This window comes from Salmo salar, chromosome 01 (assembly GCF_965601325.2).
Source record: "Salmo salar chromosome 01, fSalSal1, whole genome shotgun sequence".
Taxonomy (NCBI): Eukaryota; Metazoa; Chordata; class Actinopteri; order Salmoniformes; family Salmonidae; genus Salmo; species Salmo salar.
This window is the reverse complement of record NC_138291.1, coordinates 182,908,395-182,924,442: the sequence shown is the minus strand read 5'-3', so window position 1 is coordinate 182,924,442 and position 16,048 is coordinate 182,908,395. Positions and strand designations below refer to the sequence as shown.

At 43.8% G+C, this 16,048-nt stretch overlaps 1 protein-coding gene across 1 annotated transcript in view; it reads left to right on the top strand.

Moving 5' to 3' along the window:
- The window catches only part of LOC106572437 (glutamate receptor ionotropic, NMDA 3A), a 46,208-nt gene that overhangs the window by 16,441 nt on the left and 13,719 nt on the right, over window positions 1-16,048 (top strand). The window contains exons 4-6 of the mRNA XM_082974975.1: window positions 3,547-3,742; window positions 6,505-7,359; window positions 12,835-12,980. Of these exons, the coding sequence (XP_082831101.1) occupies window positions 3,547-3,742; window positions 6,505-7,359; window positions 12,835-12,980 (1,197 nt within the window). The remainder of the gene's footprint in view (window positions 1-3,546; window positions 3,743-6,504; window positions 7,360-12,834; window positions 12,981-16,048) is intronic.

Sequence of the window (16,048 nt, the reverse complement as noted above, 5' to 3'; positions counted from 1 at the left end):
TAGTCTGCTCTAGTCTGACCCCCCTGATAGAGATATCTATAATCTGACCCCATGATAGAGATATCTATAATCTGACCCCATGATAGAGATATCTATAATCTGACCCCATGATAGAGATATCTATAGTCTGACCCCATGATAGAGATATCTTTAATCTGACCCCATGATAGAGATATCTATAGTCTGACCCCATGATAGAGATATCTATAGTCTGACCCCATGATAGAGATATCTATAGTCTGACCCCCTGATAGAGATATCTATAGTCTGACCCCCTGATAGAGATATCTATAGTCTGACCCCCTGATAGAGATATCTATAGTCTGACCCCCTGATGGAGATATCTATAGTCTGCCCCCCTGATAGAGATATCTATAGTCTGCCCCCCTGATAGAGATATCTATAGTCTGACCCCCTGATAGAGATATCTATAGTCTGACCCCCTGATAGAGATATCTATAGTCTGACCCCCTGATAGAGATATCTATAGTCTGCTCTAGTCTGACCCCCTGATAGAGATATCTATAGTCTGACCCCATGATAGACATATCTATAGTCTGACCCCATGATAGACATATCTATAGTCTGACCCCATGATAGACATATCTATAGTCTGACCCCATGATAGACATATCTATAGTCTGACCCCATGATAGACATATCTATAGTCTGACCCCATGATAGAGATATCTATAGTCTGACCCCCTGATAGAGATATCTATAGTCTGACCCCATGATAGAGATATCTATAGTCTGCCCCCATGATAGAGATATCTATAGTCTGACCCAATGATAGAGATATCTATAGTCTGCTATAGTCTGACCCCATGATAGAGATATCTATAGTCTGACCCCCTGATAGATATCTATAATCTGCTATAGTCTGACCCCATGATAGAGATATCTATAATCTGACCCCATGATAGAGATATCTATAATCTGACCCCATGATAGAGATATCTATAGTCTGACCCCATGATAGAGATATCTATAATCTGCTATAGTCTGACCCCATGATAGAGATATCTATAGTCTGACCCCATGATAGAGATATCTATAGTCTGACCCCATGATAGAGATATCTATAGTCTGACCCCATGATAGAGATATCTATAGTCTGCTCTAGTCTGACCCCCTGATAGAGATATCTATTGTCTGACCCCATGATAGAGATATCTATAGTCTGACCCCATGATAGAGATATCTATAATCTGACCCCATGATAGAGATATCTATAGTCTGACCCCATGATAGAGATATCTATAGTCTGACCCCATGATAGAGATATCTATAATCTGACCCCCTGATAGAGATATCTATTGTCTGCTCTAGTCTGACCCCATGATAGAGATATCTATAGTCTGACCCCCTGATAGAGATATCTATAATCTGCTATAGTCTGACCCCATGATAGAGATATCTATAGTCTGACCCCCTGATAGAGATATCTATAATCTGCTATAGTCTGACCCCATGATAGAGATATCTATAGTCTGACCCCCTGATAGAGATATCTATAGTCTGACCCCATGATAGAGATATCTATAATCTGACCCCCTGATAGAGATATCTATAGTCTGCTATAGTCTGACCCCATGATAGAGATATCTATAATCTGACCACATGATAGAGATATCTATAGTCTGACCCCATGATAGAGATATCTATAATCTGACCTCCTGATAGAGATATCTATAGTCTGACCCCATGATAGAGATATCTATAATCTGACCCCATGATAGAGATATCTACAGTCTGCTATAATCTGACCCCCTGATAGATATCTATAGTCTGACCCCATGATAGAGATATCTACAGTCTGCTATAGTCTGACCCCATGATAGAGATATCTATAATCTGACCCCATGATAGAGATATCTACAGTCTGACCCCCTGATAGAGATATCTATAGTCTGACCCCATGATAGAGATATCTATAGTCTGACCCCATGATAGAGATATATATAATCTGACCCCATGATAGAGATATCTATATTCTGACCCCCTGATAGAGATATCTATACTCTGACCCCCTGATAGAGATATCTATAGTCTGACCCCATGATAGAGATATCTAAAGTCTGACCCCATGATAGAGATATCTATAGTCTGACCCCCTGATAGAGATATCTATAGTCTGACCCCCTGATAGAGATATATATTGTCTGACTCCATGATAGAGATATCTATAATCTGACCCCATGATAGAGATATCTATAGTCTGACCCCATGATAGAGATATCTATAGTCTGACCCCCTGATAGAGATATCTATAATCTGACCCCATGATAGAGATATCTATAGTCTGACCCCATGATAGAGATATCTATAGTCTGACCCCCTGATAGAGATATCTATACTCTGACCCCCTGATAGAGATATCTATAGTCTGACCCCATGATAGAGATATCTAAAGTCTGACCCCCTGATAGAGATATATATATAGTCTGACCCCATGATAGAGATATCTATAATCTGACCCCATGATAGAGATATCTATAGTCTGACCCCATGATAGAGATATCTATAGTCTGACCCCCTGATAGAGATATCTATACTCTGACCCCCTGATAGAGATATCTATAGTCTGACCCCATGATAGAGATATCTAAAGTCTGACCCCATGATAGAGATATCTATATTCTGACCCCATGATAGAGATATCTATAGTCTGACCCCCTGATAGAGATATATATATAGTCTGACCCCATGATAGAGATATCTATAATCTGACCCCATGATAGAGATATCTATAGTCTGACCCCATGATAGAGATATCTATAGTCTGACCCCCTGATAGAGATATCTATAGTCTGCTCTAGTCTGACCCCATGATATAGATATCTATAGTCTGACCCCATGATAGAGATATCTATAGTCTGACCCCCTGATAGAGATATCTATAGTCTGCTCTAGTCTGACCCCCTGATAGAGATATCTATACTCTGACCCCCTGATAGAGATATCTATTCTGACCCCCTGATAGAGATATCTATAGTCTGACCCCCTGATAGAGATATCTATAGTCTGACCCCCTGATAGAGATATCTATAGTCTGACCCCATGATAGAGATATCTATAGTCTGACCCCATGATAGAGATATCTATAGTCTGACCCCCTGATAGAGATATCTATAATCTGACCCCATGATAGAGATATCTATAGTCTGACCCCCTGATAGAGATATATATATAGTCTGACCCCCTGATGGTTCTGTTTGACCAGCATGTCTTTGCCTTTCCTTGCATCGGGGCTCAGGCCCTGCCAAAAGGTTACAGAATGAACCTGCCTTGTGCAGCTTAGAGCTCATCCCAGTAGCTAGGTTTCAATGAGCTAAAACAATGCTGTCTGATGCAGAGGTTTAGTCACAAGTACAGGTGTAAAGAATTATATGATTTCATTGAGATTCATGAACAGAAGACAGTCTCACATCAGAATCACCTGGTGTGGTTCTCTGTTCTGGCCTATAACTCTGAATTCTAATCCTCAAATTCACCCTTTATCCTAGAACCTCATCTGTTTCTCTGCCCCCCCTCCCCCTGCAGGTTTCTGTCCAACACGTCGTTTGATGGTCTGAGCGGTTTCATCTCGTCCCAGGAGGAGACAGTGATCTCCTCAGAAAGCCATCACTTCATCTGGTCCCTGCAACACGACCCCATAGGGAACCCCATGTGGACCAGGCTGGGCCGATGGAAGCATGACAGGGTGCTACTGGACTATGCTGCCTGGACCAACAAACAGGTGAGAGGGAGGTGGAGAGAGAGAGATGAGGGAGGGCGGGGGGTGGGTGGGAGGGGCTCAGAAAAATAGACTTCCCCTGGTCTCTCCTTACTAATAATGAGCACTCAACTTACAAACAATTCCCCCACACTTCCCTACCAGCGAATCAAGGACATTCTCCCTCTTCCTTACCAGCGAATCAAGGACATTCTCCCTCTTCCTTACCAGCGAATCAAGGACATTCTCCCTCTTCCTTACCAGCGAATCAAGGACATTCTCCCTCTTCCTTACCAGCGAATCAAGGACATTCTCCCTCTTCCTTACCAGCGAATCAAGGACATTCTCCCTCTTCCTTGCAGCGAATCAAGGACATTCTCCCTCTTCCTTGCAGCGAATCAAGGACATTCTCCGTCTTCCTTACCAGTGTCATGACGTTGGCCTGTGGGTAAGGTTTATGACCCCCCCCCCCATAAATACCTTTCTCCCTTCCCCTCTCTTTCTGACCCTACTGAAGGACTGCTGTCCTGAAGGATTGCTGTCCTGTTAAATATAGAGAGTCTGGGAACATCAAACAAATGGGGAAAGGAACCATATTTTGGTAATAAAACCAGTTGGAAATATGCTTTGGAACGTAATGAGTATGGATGTCAGTTCGGTTGTCATCTGAGACATTATGACTGATGACAGGACGACATAAACTGTACCTGGGAAAGTATACACCCTCTAGTTATCAGAGTCACATGGAATTGTTATGCAATTTAAATGTTTGATATTGAAATTGTTTGTTAGGAGATTAAATGTAATTTTAGCTTCCAAATGAGAGAATTGGGTTTTCATAAGGAAAGTGCCCTGCTTGATCAGTGGCCCACCCCTGTGAAGAGACAGGGGTTATAAACAATGAAACACATCCTTCCCCCTCTCCACTATATAAGCCTTTGACAAAAAGATAACCACATGTTCCAGTACGTGAGGTCTGCAGCCTCTACGTTAGAAGGACACACATGTCAAGTACAGAACTAAGCCAACCTCGGCGTGAGCTTTGGTGGCGAATGGTATGAACTTTGAGCTTATTCACTACAGAAGTGATACTTCCTAGCCGTTGAGTTAGCAGCGGCCGCTGTAGACGGGGGCTAGGAAAGGACGGACGACGGATCCAGTCTAACAGAGAGACGAAGATACCACCACGTATCCAATTTACCACCAGAGACATTCTTCCGAGGACAGGAATATCTGTTGGCCAACCCGGCCAGCATCTACGACCAATCTACCGAAGCGCAGCTCAGAGTAAATATTTATTGCATTTTCCTTTTCCAAATGGGCGGTAATTTAGAATGCATAAGATAATGTATTTACGATAGCATAGCTGCTGTTTCTTTGTTCCTAAGTCTTCCCGCTCTTTCATTCAAGCCCAACCCCCTTTCCTTTGTGTAACCAGCCATCATAGAGGTTCCGTCCACCGGGACGTTTTCTGTATGACATCATTTGTATTCTGTGTATTTGTAGTTCTGTGTGATTAGTTTATTTAGTAAATAAATAATTAATCCCAATTTTGTATTGCTGATTCAACTTGTTAGCCAGGGTTCGTGAAGATAGCCAAGAATTTACAACTTTCATTATGAGACTGAAAATAAGATAAGGGTTAATATTGACTGCTATCGATGTAAAATATTACTGAGTATTTTAAGAGTTTATTCGGAAGATAACGGCTCTATAAACGTTCTTCCGTGGTGCCCCGACTTTCTAGTTAATTACATTTACATGATTAGCTTAATCAGGTAATATTAATTACAGAGAAAGAATTTTATTGGTTAGCATGTCATATTCCTTAATCCGGCATAGCCAAAGACACGACACCAGCGAATCAAGGACATTCTCCCTCATCCCTACCAGCGAATCAAGGACATTCTCCATTTTCCCTACCAGCGAATCAAGGACATTCTCCCTCTTCCTTACCAGCGAATCAAGGACATTCTCCCTCTTCCTTACCAGCGAATCAAGGACATTCTCCCTCTTCCTTACCAGCGAATCAAGGACATTCTCCCCCTTCCTTACCAGCGAATCAAGGACATTCTCCCTCTTCCTTACCAGCGAATCAAGGACATTCTCCCTCTTCCCTACCAGCGAATCAAGGACATTCTCCCTCTTCCCTACCAGCGAATCAAGGACATTCTCCCTCTTCCCTACCAGCGAATCAAGGACATTCTGAAAAGCGTGACATTCTGAAAAGATGATATAACGTTAAGAGTAAAGTAGGAAGGCCAGGTTTCAATAGGCAACAGGATATTAATGTGACATGAATGTGTAAAATGTAATGAAGGAAGTGTATACATGTGATCTGGCGAAGCGGTTTAATGCTCTGACTGAATGGAAGCTGATACTTATGAGTTTTGGTCCCAGCAGGTCTCAGGAACAAATGACGAGTCCTCGCTTTCCGAGACCGAGTCATAACCGAGTACCAATGTATCCGACACCGAGACAAGACCGAGACACTCAATATGTAGACTCCAGTACTACAACACTAGGTCATGGACTATGCTGCCTGGACTAGAACATTATAGCCTGGGTACCAGACCTGTTCGTGCTATTATTCCTCTCCTTGCCACCTCTTGTCAGATGCCAAACATGTAAATGCTGCTGCTGCTATGGTCAACCTCTCTTTTCCACTTTCCTCATGTTTTCTTTCTCTCTCTCTCTCCTTCCCTCTCCCTCACTCCTTCTACCCCTCCCTCCCTTCCTCCCTCCCTGCCTCCCTGATGAACTATGTTGCCTGGTCTAACAAACAGGCATCCTATCAGGGCGGGGACTGGAGGTCCCCGCCGCGACTCCATCTGCGGGTGGTCACCCTGGTGGAGCACCCCTTCGTCTTCACCCGGGAGGTGGATGAGGACGGTCTCTGTCCCGCTGGTCAGCTCTGCCTGGACCCCCTCACTAACAACACAGCCCTGCTCCAGTCTCTCTTCCTCCAGATGCGGGGGCCTAACTATAGCTTTCCCGTGGAGTATAAGAAGTGTTGCTACGGCTACTGCATCGATCTACTGGAGAAACTAGCGGAGGACATGGGATTTGACTTCGACCTGTATATTGTAGGCGACGGCAAGTACGGTGGGTTTAAGAACGGACGTTGGACAGGGCTGGTGGGAGATCTTCTCAGCGGAGCGGCCCACCTGGCGGTCACATCCTTCAGTATAAACTCGGCCCGGAGCAGGGTTATAGACTTCACCTCCCCGTTCTTCTCCACCTCTCTGGGCATCCTCGTACGGACCCGGGACACGGCCGCGCCCATCGGGGCCTTCATGTGGCCCCTGCACTGGTCTATGTGGCTGGGTATATTCGTCTCTCTACATGTTACTGCCGTATTCCTGACCATCTACGAGTGGAACAGTCCGTTTGGGATGACGCCGCGAGGCAGGAACAGAGATAAGGTGTTCTCCTTCTCCTCGGCTCTGAACGTCTGCTATGCCATCCTGTTTGGCCGTACAGCTGCCATTAAACCTCCTAAGTGCTGGACGGGGCGGTTCCTCATGAATCTCTGGGCTATCTTCTGCCTGTTCTGTCTGTCCACCTACACAGCCAATCTGGCTGCTGTAATGGTGGGGGAGAAGACCTTCCAGCAACTCTCAGGAATACACGATCCAAAGGTAGGAAAGACTACTCAGCTGTATTAACTCCTATCCAATATTTGTAGATGAGTACTACAATATGTATAGTGCACCGTAGGGTGTTGTGGGACTGAGGCCTGAAGCTGGGGAGAGAGGACGTGGGAGAGGGGCTGGGGTAAAGGGGACTGGAGAGAGGGAGAGGGGCCTGGGGAGAGGTAGAGGGGAGAGGGGGCTGGGGAGAGGGAGAGGGGGCTGGGGAGAGGGGGTTAGGGAGAGGGAGAGGGGGCTGGGGAGAGGGGGTTAGGGAGAGGGGGCTGGGGAGAGGGAGAGGGGGCTGGGGAGAGGGGGTTAGGGAGAGGGGGCTGGGGAGAGGGGGCTGGGGAGAGGGAGAGGGGGCTGGGGAGAGGGGGTTAGGGAGAGGGAGAGGGGGCTGGGGAGAGGGGGTTAGGGAGAGGGAGAGGGGGCTGGGGCTGGGGAGAGGGTCCTGGGGAGAGGGGGCTGGGGAGAGGGGGAGGGGTTAGGGAGAGGGAGAGGGGGCTGGGGAGAGGGGACTGGGGAGAGGGGTTAGGGAGAGGGGACTGGGGAGAGGGTCCTGGGGAGAGGGGTTAGGGAGAGGGTCCTGGGTAGAGGGGCTGGATGAGGCATAAGGTTCAGGAGGTTATGGATTTTAGAATGGAGAGGAGTCGAAGTGAAAAATATATTTTTGAAAAGAGTCCAGTAGATCTATAAGGGTTGTGGTGTTGTGGAGAGTTCCAGTTTAAAGTGCTGTATCACCACAATTAATCAGTTGTCTGTCTGGGGCAGTCCTACTGGTCTAAGCCGCTGCCTCCAGAATAGGTCATATAATGTATCAGTGTGAATGTGGGATCGAATCCAACCCACTGATATTCTAGATGACCCTCTCATCCTATCTTTCCTGTCAGTCTTTCACTGTCCTGTCTAAACAATATATGTGAAATGGTTCCACAGCCCAACTCCTTGAAAAATAAAATAAATAACGATCACAGTTTAAAGGTAGCAGGAGCTAAGAGAGCTCTGTAACAGGTAAGCTGTGATGAGGAGGTTATAGACCACAGTTACAGGAGGTTATAGACCACAGTTACAGGAGGTTATAGACTACAGTTACAGGAGGTTATAGACTACAGTTACAGGAGGTTATCGACTACAGTTACAGGAGGTTATCGACTACAGTTACAGGAGGTTATAGACTACAGTTACAGGAGGTTATCGACTACAGTTACAGGAGGTTATAGACTACAGTTACAGGAGGTTATAGACTACAGTTACAGGAGGTTATAGACCACAGTTACAGGAGGTTATAGACCACAGTTACAGGAGGTTATAGACTACAGTTACAGGAGGTTATAGACCACAGTAACAGGAGGTTATAGACCACAGTAACAGGAGGTTATAGACCACAGTAACAGTTACAGGAGTTAATATATAGCAAGTTACAGGAGGTTATACACCACAGTTACAGGAGGTTATACACCACAGTTACAGGAGGTTACAGGAGGTTATACACCACAGTTACAGGAGGTTATACACCACAGTTACAGGAGGTTATAGACTACAGTTACAGGAGGTTATAGACTACAGTTACAGGAGGTTATAGACTACAGTTACAGGAGGTTATAGACCACAGTAACAGTTACAGGAGTTAATATATAGCAAGTTGCAGGAGGTTATACACCAGTTACAGGAGGTTATAGACTACAGTTACAGGAGGTTATAGACTACAGTTACAGGAGGTTATAGACTACAGTTACAGGAGGTTATAGACTACAGTTACAGGAGGTTATAGACTACAGTTACAGGAGGTTATAGACTACAGTTACAGGAGGTTATAGACTACAGTTACAGGAGGTCATAGACCACAGTTACAGGAGGTTATAGACCACAGTTACAGGAGGGTTATAGACCCCAGTTACAGTAGGGTTATAGACCACAGTAACAGTTACAGGAGGTTATAGACCACAGTTACAGGAGGTTATAGACCACAGTTACAGGAGGTTATAGACCACAGTTACAGGAGGTTATAGACCACAGTAACAGGAGGTTATAGACCACAGTAACAGGAGGTTATAGACCACAGTAACAGGAGGTTATAGACCACAGTAACAGGAGGTTATAGACCACAGTAACAGGAGGTTATAGACCCCAGTTACAGGAGGGTTATAGACCACAGTAACAGTTACAGGAGGTTATAGACCACAGTTACAGGAGGTTATAGACCACAGTTACAGGAGGTTAAAGACCACAGTAACAGGAGGTTATAGACCACAGTAACAGTTATAGGAGGTAATATATAGCAAGTTACAGGAGGTTTTAGAACACATTGAGTTACAGGAGGTAGGAGCACAGAAAAACAGTTACAGAAGGTACAAGACCACAATTACAGGAAGAATAGAGCACAGTTATTTATATATATATATATATATACATACATACATACATACATACACACATACATACATATGCATGCATGCACCACAGTTACAGGAGGTAACAGACCACAGTTACAGGAGGTAATAGGACACAGTAACAGATTTAGGATAAAACTAGATCACAGTAACAGTTACAGGAGGTACTACAGTCGTGGCCAAAAGTTTTGAGAATGACATAAATATAAATTTTCACAAAGTCTGCTGCCTCAGTTTGTATGATGGCAATTGGCATATACTCCAACATGTTATGAAGAGTGATCAGATGAATTGCAATTAATTGCAAAGTCCCTCTTTGCCATGCAAATGAACTGAATCTCAAAAAAACATTTCCACTGCATTTCAGCCCTGCCACAAAAGGACCAGCTGACATCATGTCAGTGATTCTCTCGTTAACACAGGTGTGAGTGTTGACGAGGACAAGGCTGGAGATCACTCTGTCATGCTGATTGAGTTCGAATAACAGACTGGAAGCTTCAAAAGAAGGGTGGTGCTTGGAATCATTGTTCTTCCTCTGTCAACCATGGTTACCTGCAAGGAAACACATGCCGTCATCATTGCTTTGCACAAAAAGGGCTTCACAGGCAAGGATGTTGCTGCCAGTAGATTGCACCTAAATCAACCATTTATCAGATCATGAAGAACTTCAAGGAGAGCGGTTCAATTGTTGTGAAGCAGGCTTCAGGGCAACCAAGAAAGTCCAGCAAGCACCAGGACCGTCTCCAAGTTGATTCAGCTGCGGGATCGGGGCACCACCAGTACAGAGCTTGCTCAGGAATGGCAGCAGGCAGGTGTGAGTGCATCTGCACGCACAGTGAGGCAAAGACTTTTGGAGGATGGCCTGGTGTCAAGAAGGGCAGCAAAGAAGCCACTTCTCTCCAGGAAAAACATCAGGGACAGACTGATATTCTGCAAAAGGTACAGGGATTGGACTGCTGAGGACTGGGGTAAAGTCATTTTCTCTGATGAATCCCCTTTCCGATTGTTTGGGGCATCCGGAAAAAAGCTTGTCCGGAGAAGACAAGGTGAGCGCTACCATCAGTCCTGTGTCATGCCAACAGTAAAGCATCCTGAGACCATTCATGTGTGGGGTTGCTTCTCAGCCAAGGGAGTGGGCTCACTCACACTTTTGCCTAAGAACACAGCCATGAATAAAGAATGGTACCAACACATCCTCCGAGAGCGACTTCTCCCAACCATCCAGGAACAGTTTGGGGACGAACAATGCCTTTTCCAGCATGATGGAGCACTTTGCCATAAGGCAAAAGTGATAACTAAGTGGCTCGGGGAACAAAACATCGATATTTTGGGTCCTTGGCCAGGAAACTCCTCAGACCTTAATCCCATTGAGAACTTGTGGTCAATCCTCAAGAGGCGTGTGGACAAACAAAAACCCACAAAGTCTGACAAACTCCAAGCATTGATTATGCCAGAATGGGCTGCCATCAGTCAGGATGTGGCCCAGAAGTTAATTGACAGCATGCCAGGGCGGATTGCAGAGGTCTTGAAAAAGAAGGGTCAACACTGCAAATATTGACTCTTTGCATCAACTTCATGTAATTGTCAATAAAAGCCTTTGACACTTATGAAATGCTTGTAATTATACTTCAGTATCCATAGTGACATCTGACAAAAATATCTAAAGACACTGAAGCAGCAAACTTTGTGGAAATTAATATTTGTCATTCTCAAAACTTTTGGTGACGACTGTAGACAACAGTAACAATTACAGGAGGTACTAGAGCACAGTTACAGGAGGTAATATAGAGCACACTATTAGTTACAGGAGGTACTAGACCCCACTAGCAGTTACAGGAGGTACTAGACCCCACTAGCAGTTACAGGAGGTACTAGACCCCACTATCAGTTACAGGAGGTACTAGACCCCACTATCAGTTACAGGAGGTACTAGACCCCACTAACAGTTACAGGAGGTACTAGACCCCACTAACAGTTACAGGATGTACTAGACCCCACTAACAGTTACAGGAGGTACTAGACCCCACTAACAGTTACAGGAGGTACTAGACCCCACTAACAGTTACAGGAGGTACTAGACCCCACTAGCAGTTACAGGAGGTACTAGACCCCACTAGCAGTTACAGGAGGTACTAGACCCCACTAGCAGTCACATTTACATTTAAGTCATTTAGCAGACGCTCTTATCCAGAGCGACTTACAAATTGGTGCATTCACCTTATAATATCCAGTGGAACAACCACTTTACAATAGTGCATCTAAATCTTTTAAGGGGGGGGTTAGAAGGATTACTTTATCCTATCCCAGGTATTCCTTGAAGAGGTGGGGTTTCAGGTGTCTCCGGAAGGTGGTGATTGACTCCGCTGTCCTGGCGTCGTGAGGGAGCTTGTTCCACCATTGGGGTGCCAGAGCAGCGAACAGTTTTGACTGGGCTGAGCGGGAACTGTGCTTCCTCAGAGGTAGGGAGGCGAGCAGGCCAGAGGTGGATGAACGGAGTGCCCTTGTTTGGGTGTAGGGCCAGTTACAGGAGGTACTAGACCCCACTAGCAGTTACAGGAGGTACTAGACCCCACTAGCAGTTACAGGAGGTACTAGACCCCACTAGCAGTTACAGGAGGTACTAGACCCCACTAGCATTTACAGGAGGTCATGACCCCACTAACATTTACAGGAGGTCATGACCCCACTAACAGTTACAGGAGGTACTAGACTCCACTAACAGTTACAGGAGGTACTAGACTCCACTTACAGTTACAGGAGGTACTAGACCCCACTAACAGTTACAGGAGGTACTAGACCCCACTAACAGTTACAGGAGGTACTAGACCCCACTAACAGTTACAGGAGGTACTAGACCCCACTAACAGTTACAGGAGGTACTAGACCCCACTAACAGTTACAGGAGGTACTGACCCCACTAACAGTTACAGGAGGTACTAGACCCCACTAACAGTTACAGGAGGTACTAGACCCCACTAACAGTTACAGGAGGTACTAGACCCCACTAACAGTTACAGGAGGTACTAGACCCCACTAACAGTTACAGGAGGTACTGACCCCAGTAACTGTTCCGTATTTTCTGTTGTTCCAGCTTCATCACCCGTCACAGGGGTTCCGCTTCGCCACGGTCCGGGAGAGCAGTGCCGAGGATTACCTGAAGAAAAGCTTTCCAGAGATGCACGAATACATGAGACGATACAATGTACCAGCAACCCCAGGTGGAATAGAACATCTGAAGTGAGTCATGACTATACAATACTGACTCATCACAGCTTTAACATTATACAATACTGACTCATCACAGCTTCAACATTATACAATACTGACTCATCACAGCTTTAACATTAACAATACTGACTCATCACAGCTTTAACATTATACAATACTGACTCATCACAGCTTCAACATTATACAATACTGACTCATCACAGCTTCAACATTATACAATACTGACTCATCACAGCTTTAACATTATACAATACTGACTCATCACAGCTTTAACATTATACAATACTGACTCATCACAGCTTTAATACGGGTACCAAGATTAAACAATACAGGCTTTATACAGGGAGACTTCATAACTGATCTGAATATGTTCCACTCATAATACTCTGCCACATAGGGCTAGATTTAACACATTTAGTACTGCAGTAAAACACCATAATACTCTGGATTTAACACGTTTAGTACTGCAGTAAAACACCATAATACTCTAGATTTAACACGTTTAGTACTGCAGTAAAACACCATAATACTCTGGATTTAACACGTTTAGTACTGCAGTAAAACACCATAATACTCTAGATTTAACACGTTTAGTACTGCAGTAAAACACCATCATACTCTAGATTTAACACGTTTAGTACTGCAGTAAAACACCATAATACTCTGGATTTAACACGTTTAGTACTGCAGTAAAACACCATAATACTCTGGATTTAACACGTTTAGTACTGCAGTAAAACACCATCATACTCTAGATTTAACACGTTTAGTACTGCAGTAAAACACCATAATACTCTGGATTTAACACGTTTAGTACTGCAGTAAAACACCATAATACTCTAGATTTAACACGTTTAGTACTGCAGTAAAACACCATAATACTCTGGATTTAACACGTTTAGTACTGCAGTAAAACACCATAATACTCTAGATTTAACACGTTTAGTACTGCAGTAAAACACCATAATACTCTAGATTTAACACGTTTAGTACTGCAGTAAAACACCATCATACTCTGGATTTAACACGTTTAGTACTGCAGTAAAACACCATAATACTCTGGATTTAACACGTTTAGTACTGCAGTAAAACACCATAATACTCTGGATTTAACACGTTTAGTACTGCAGTAAAACACCATAATACTCTAGATTTAACACGTTTAGTACTGCAGTAAAACACCATCATACTCTAGATTTAACACGTTTAGTACTGCAGTAAAACACCATAATACTCTGGATTTAACACGTTTAGTACTGCAGTAAAACACCATAATACTCTAGATTTAACACGTTTAGTACTGCAGTAAAACACCATAATCCTCTGCCACACAGGGCTCGATGTAACACAGACAATAAGAGGTCAATAGGAATGTCTCCATCTATTGATGGTATGTGAGTGACAGCGTTAGTGGCTCTGTGCTCTGTTCCAGCCTCTCCGGTACTACACCTATTAGAAACCCAGGTCTACTGGAGGTGCTAGCTATGCATCACACTATGTTGCCTTCGATCCTCTCCGATATCTGCTAGCCAATCTGAAACGGTTTCTATAAGTCATCTCACATCTTCTCTGGAGCAGAGCAGAGTTACTGGATCTGAGTGCAGGTTGGGTGTGATGACATATACAGCACCAGTCAAAAGTTTGGACACCTACTCATTCAAGGGTTTTCTTTATTTTTTACTATTTTCTACGTTGTAGAATAATGGTGAAGACATCGAAATTAGAACATAATACATATGGAATCATGTAGTAACCAAAAAAAGTGTTAAACAAATCAGAATACACATGTAGCTGGTTGAGAGAATGCCAAGATTGTGTAAAGCTGCCATCAAGGCAAACACTTGGCTACTTTGAAGAATCTAAAATCTATTTTGATTTGTATAACACTATTTTTTTGGTTACTACATAATTCCATATGTGTTATTTCATCGTTTTGATGTGTTCACTATTATTCTACAATGTAGAAAATAAGTAAAAATAAAGAAAAACCCTTGAATGAGTAGGTGTGTCCAAACTTTTGACTGGTAATGTACATACCTTTCTCTCTGTGTGCGGGAGGAGAGGAGATGACTGGCACCTGCTCACCACTGATAAGATCCTTCTGGAATGTATTTTGATAAGGACGTGCACACTGTATCTGTTCTGCCTGAGTTTCTTACAGAGACGGAGAGATAGTCCTCCCACATCTTTACTATAGCCAACAATACATATTAGTATGCGCTGCATGAAAAAGGGCTTAACTGTAACGGCTGTCGTAGAGAGGGGACCACAGCGTAGCGTGTTGAGTGCTCGTGATGAATATTTATTTTAACTCAGAACACTAAAGAATAAAATAACAAACGAACGGCCAACAGTTCTGTCAGGTACATAAAACTAAACAGAAGACAACTACCTACAAATACAGGTGAAGAAAAAAAAAACTACTTAAGTATGATCTCCAATTAGAGACAACGAGGAACAGCTGCCTCTAATTGGAGATCATCCCAAAAAAACAACATAGAAATAGAAAAACTAGAACCTAAACATAGATATATAAAACATAGTAAAACACAAAACTCCCCCTGTCACGCCCTGACCTACTCTACCATAGAAAATAACATCTTACTATGGTCAGGACGTGACATTAACATGTGGATGCCTGGAAGTTATAAAAAAAATGTCATTGAAAAATAGCTAACGTCAGGCAGCCTAACGATTAAGAGCGTTGGGCCAGTTACCAAAAGGTAGCTGGTTCGAATCCCTGAGCTGACTAGGTGAAAAGTCTTGTCTGTGACCTTGAGCAAGGCATTTCACCCTAATTGCTCCAATAAGTCACTCTGGATAAGAGTGTCTGCTAAATGACAAAAATGTAAGTAAGACTCAATCATGGACACTCTTACTGACAGTTGTGGCTGCTTTGTGTGATGTATTGTTGTCTCTACCTTCTTGCCCTTTGTGTTGTTGTTTGTAACCGATAATGTTTGTACCCTGTTTTGTGCTGCTGCCATGTTGTGTTGCTACCATGCTGTTGTCATGTTGTATTGCTACCATGCTGTGTTGTCATGTTGTGTTGTCACGTTGTGTTGCTACCATGCTGT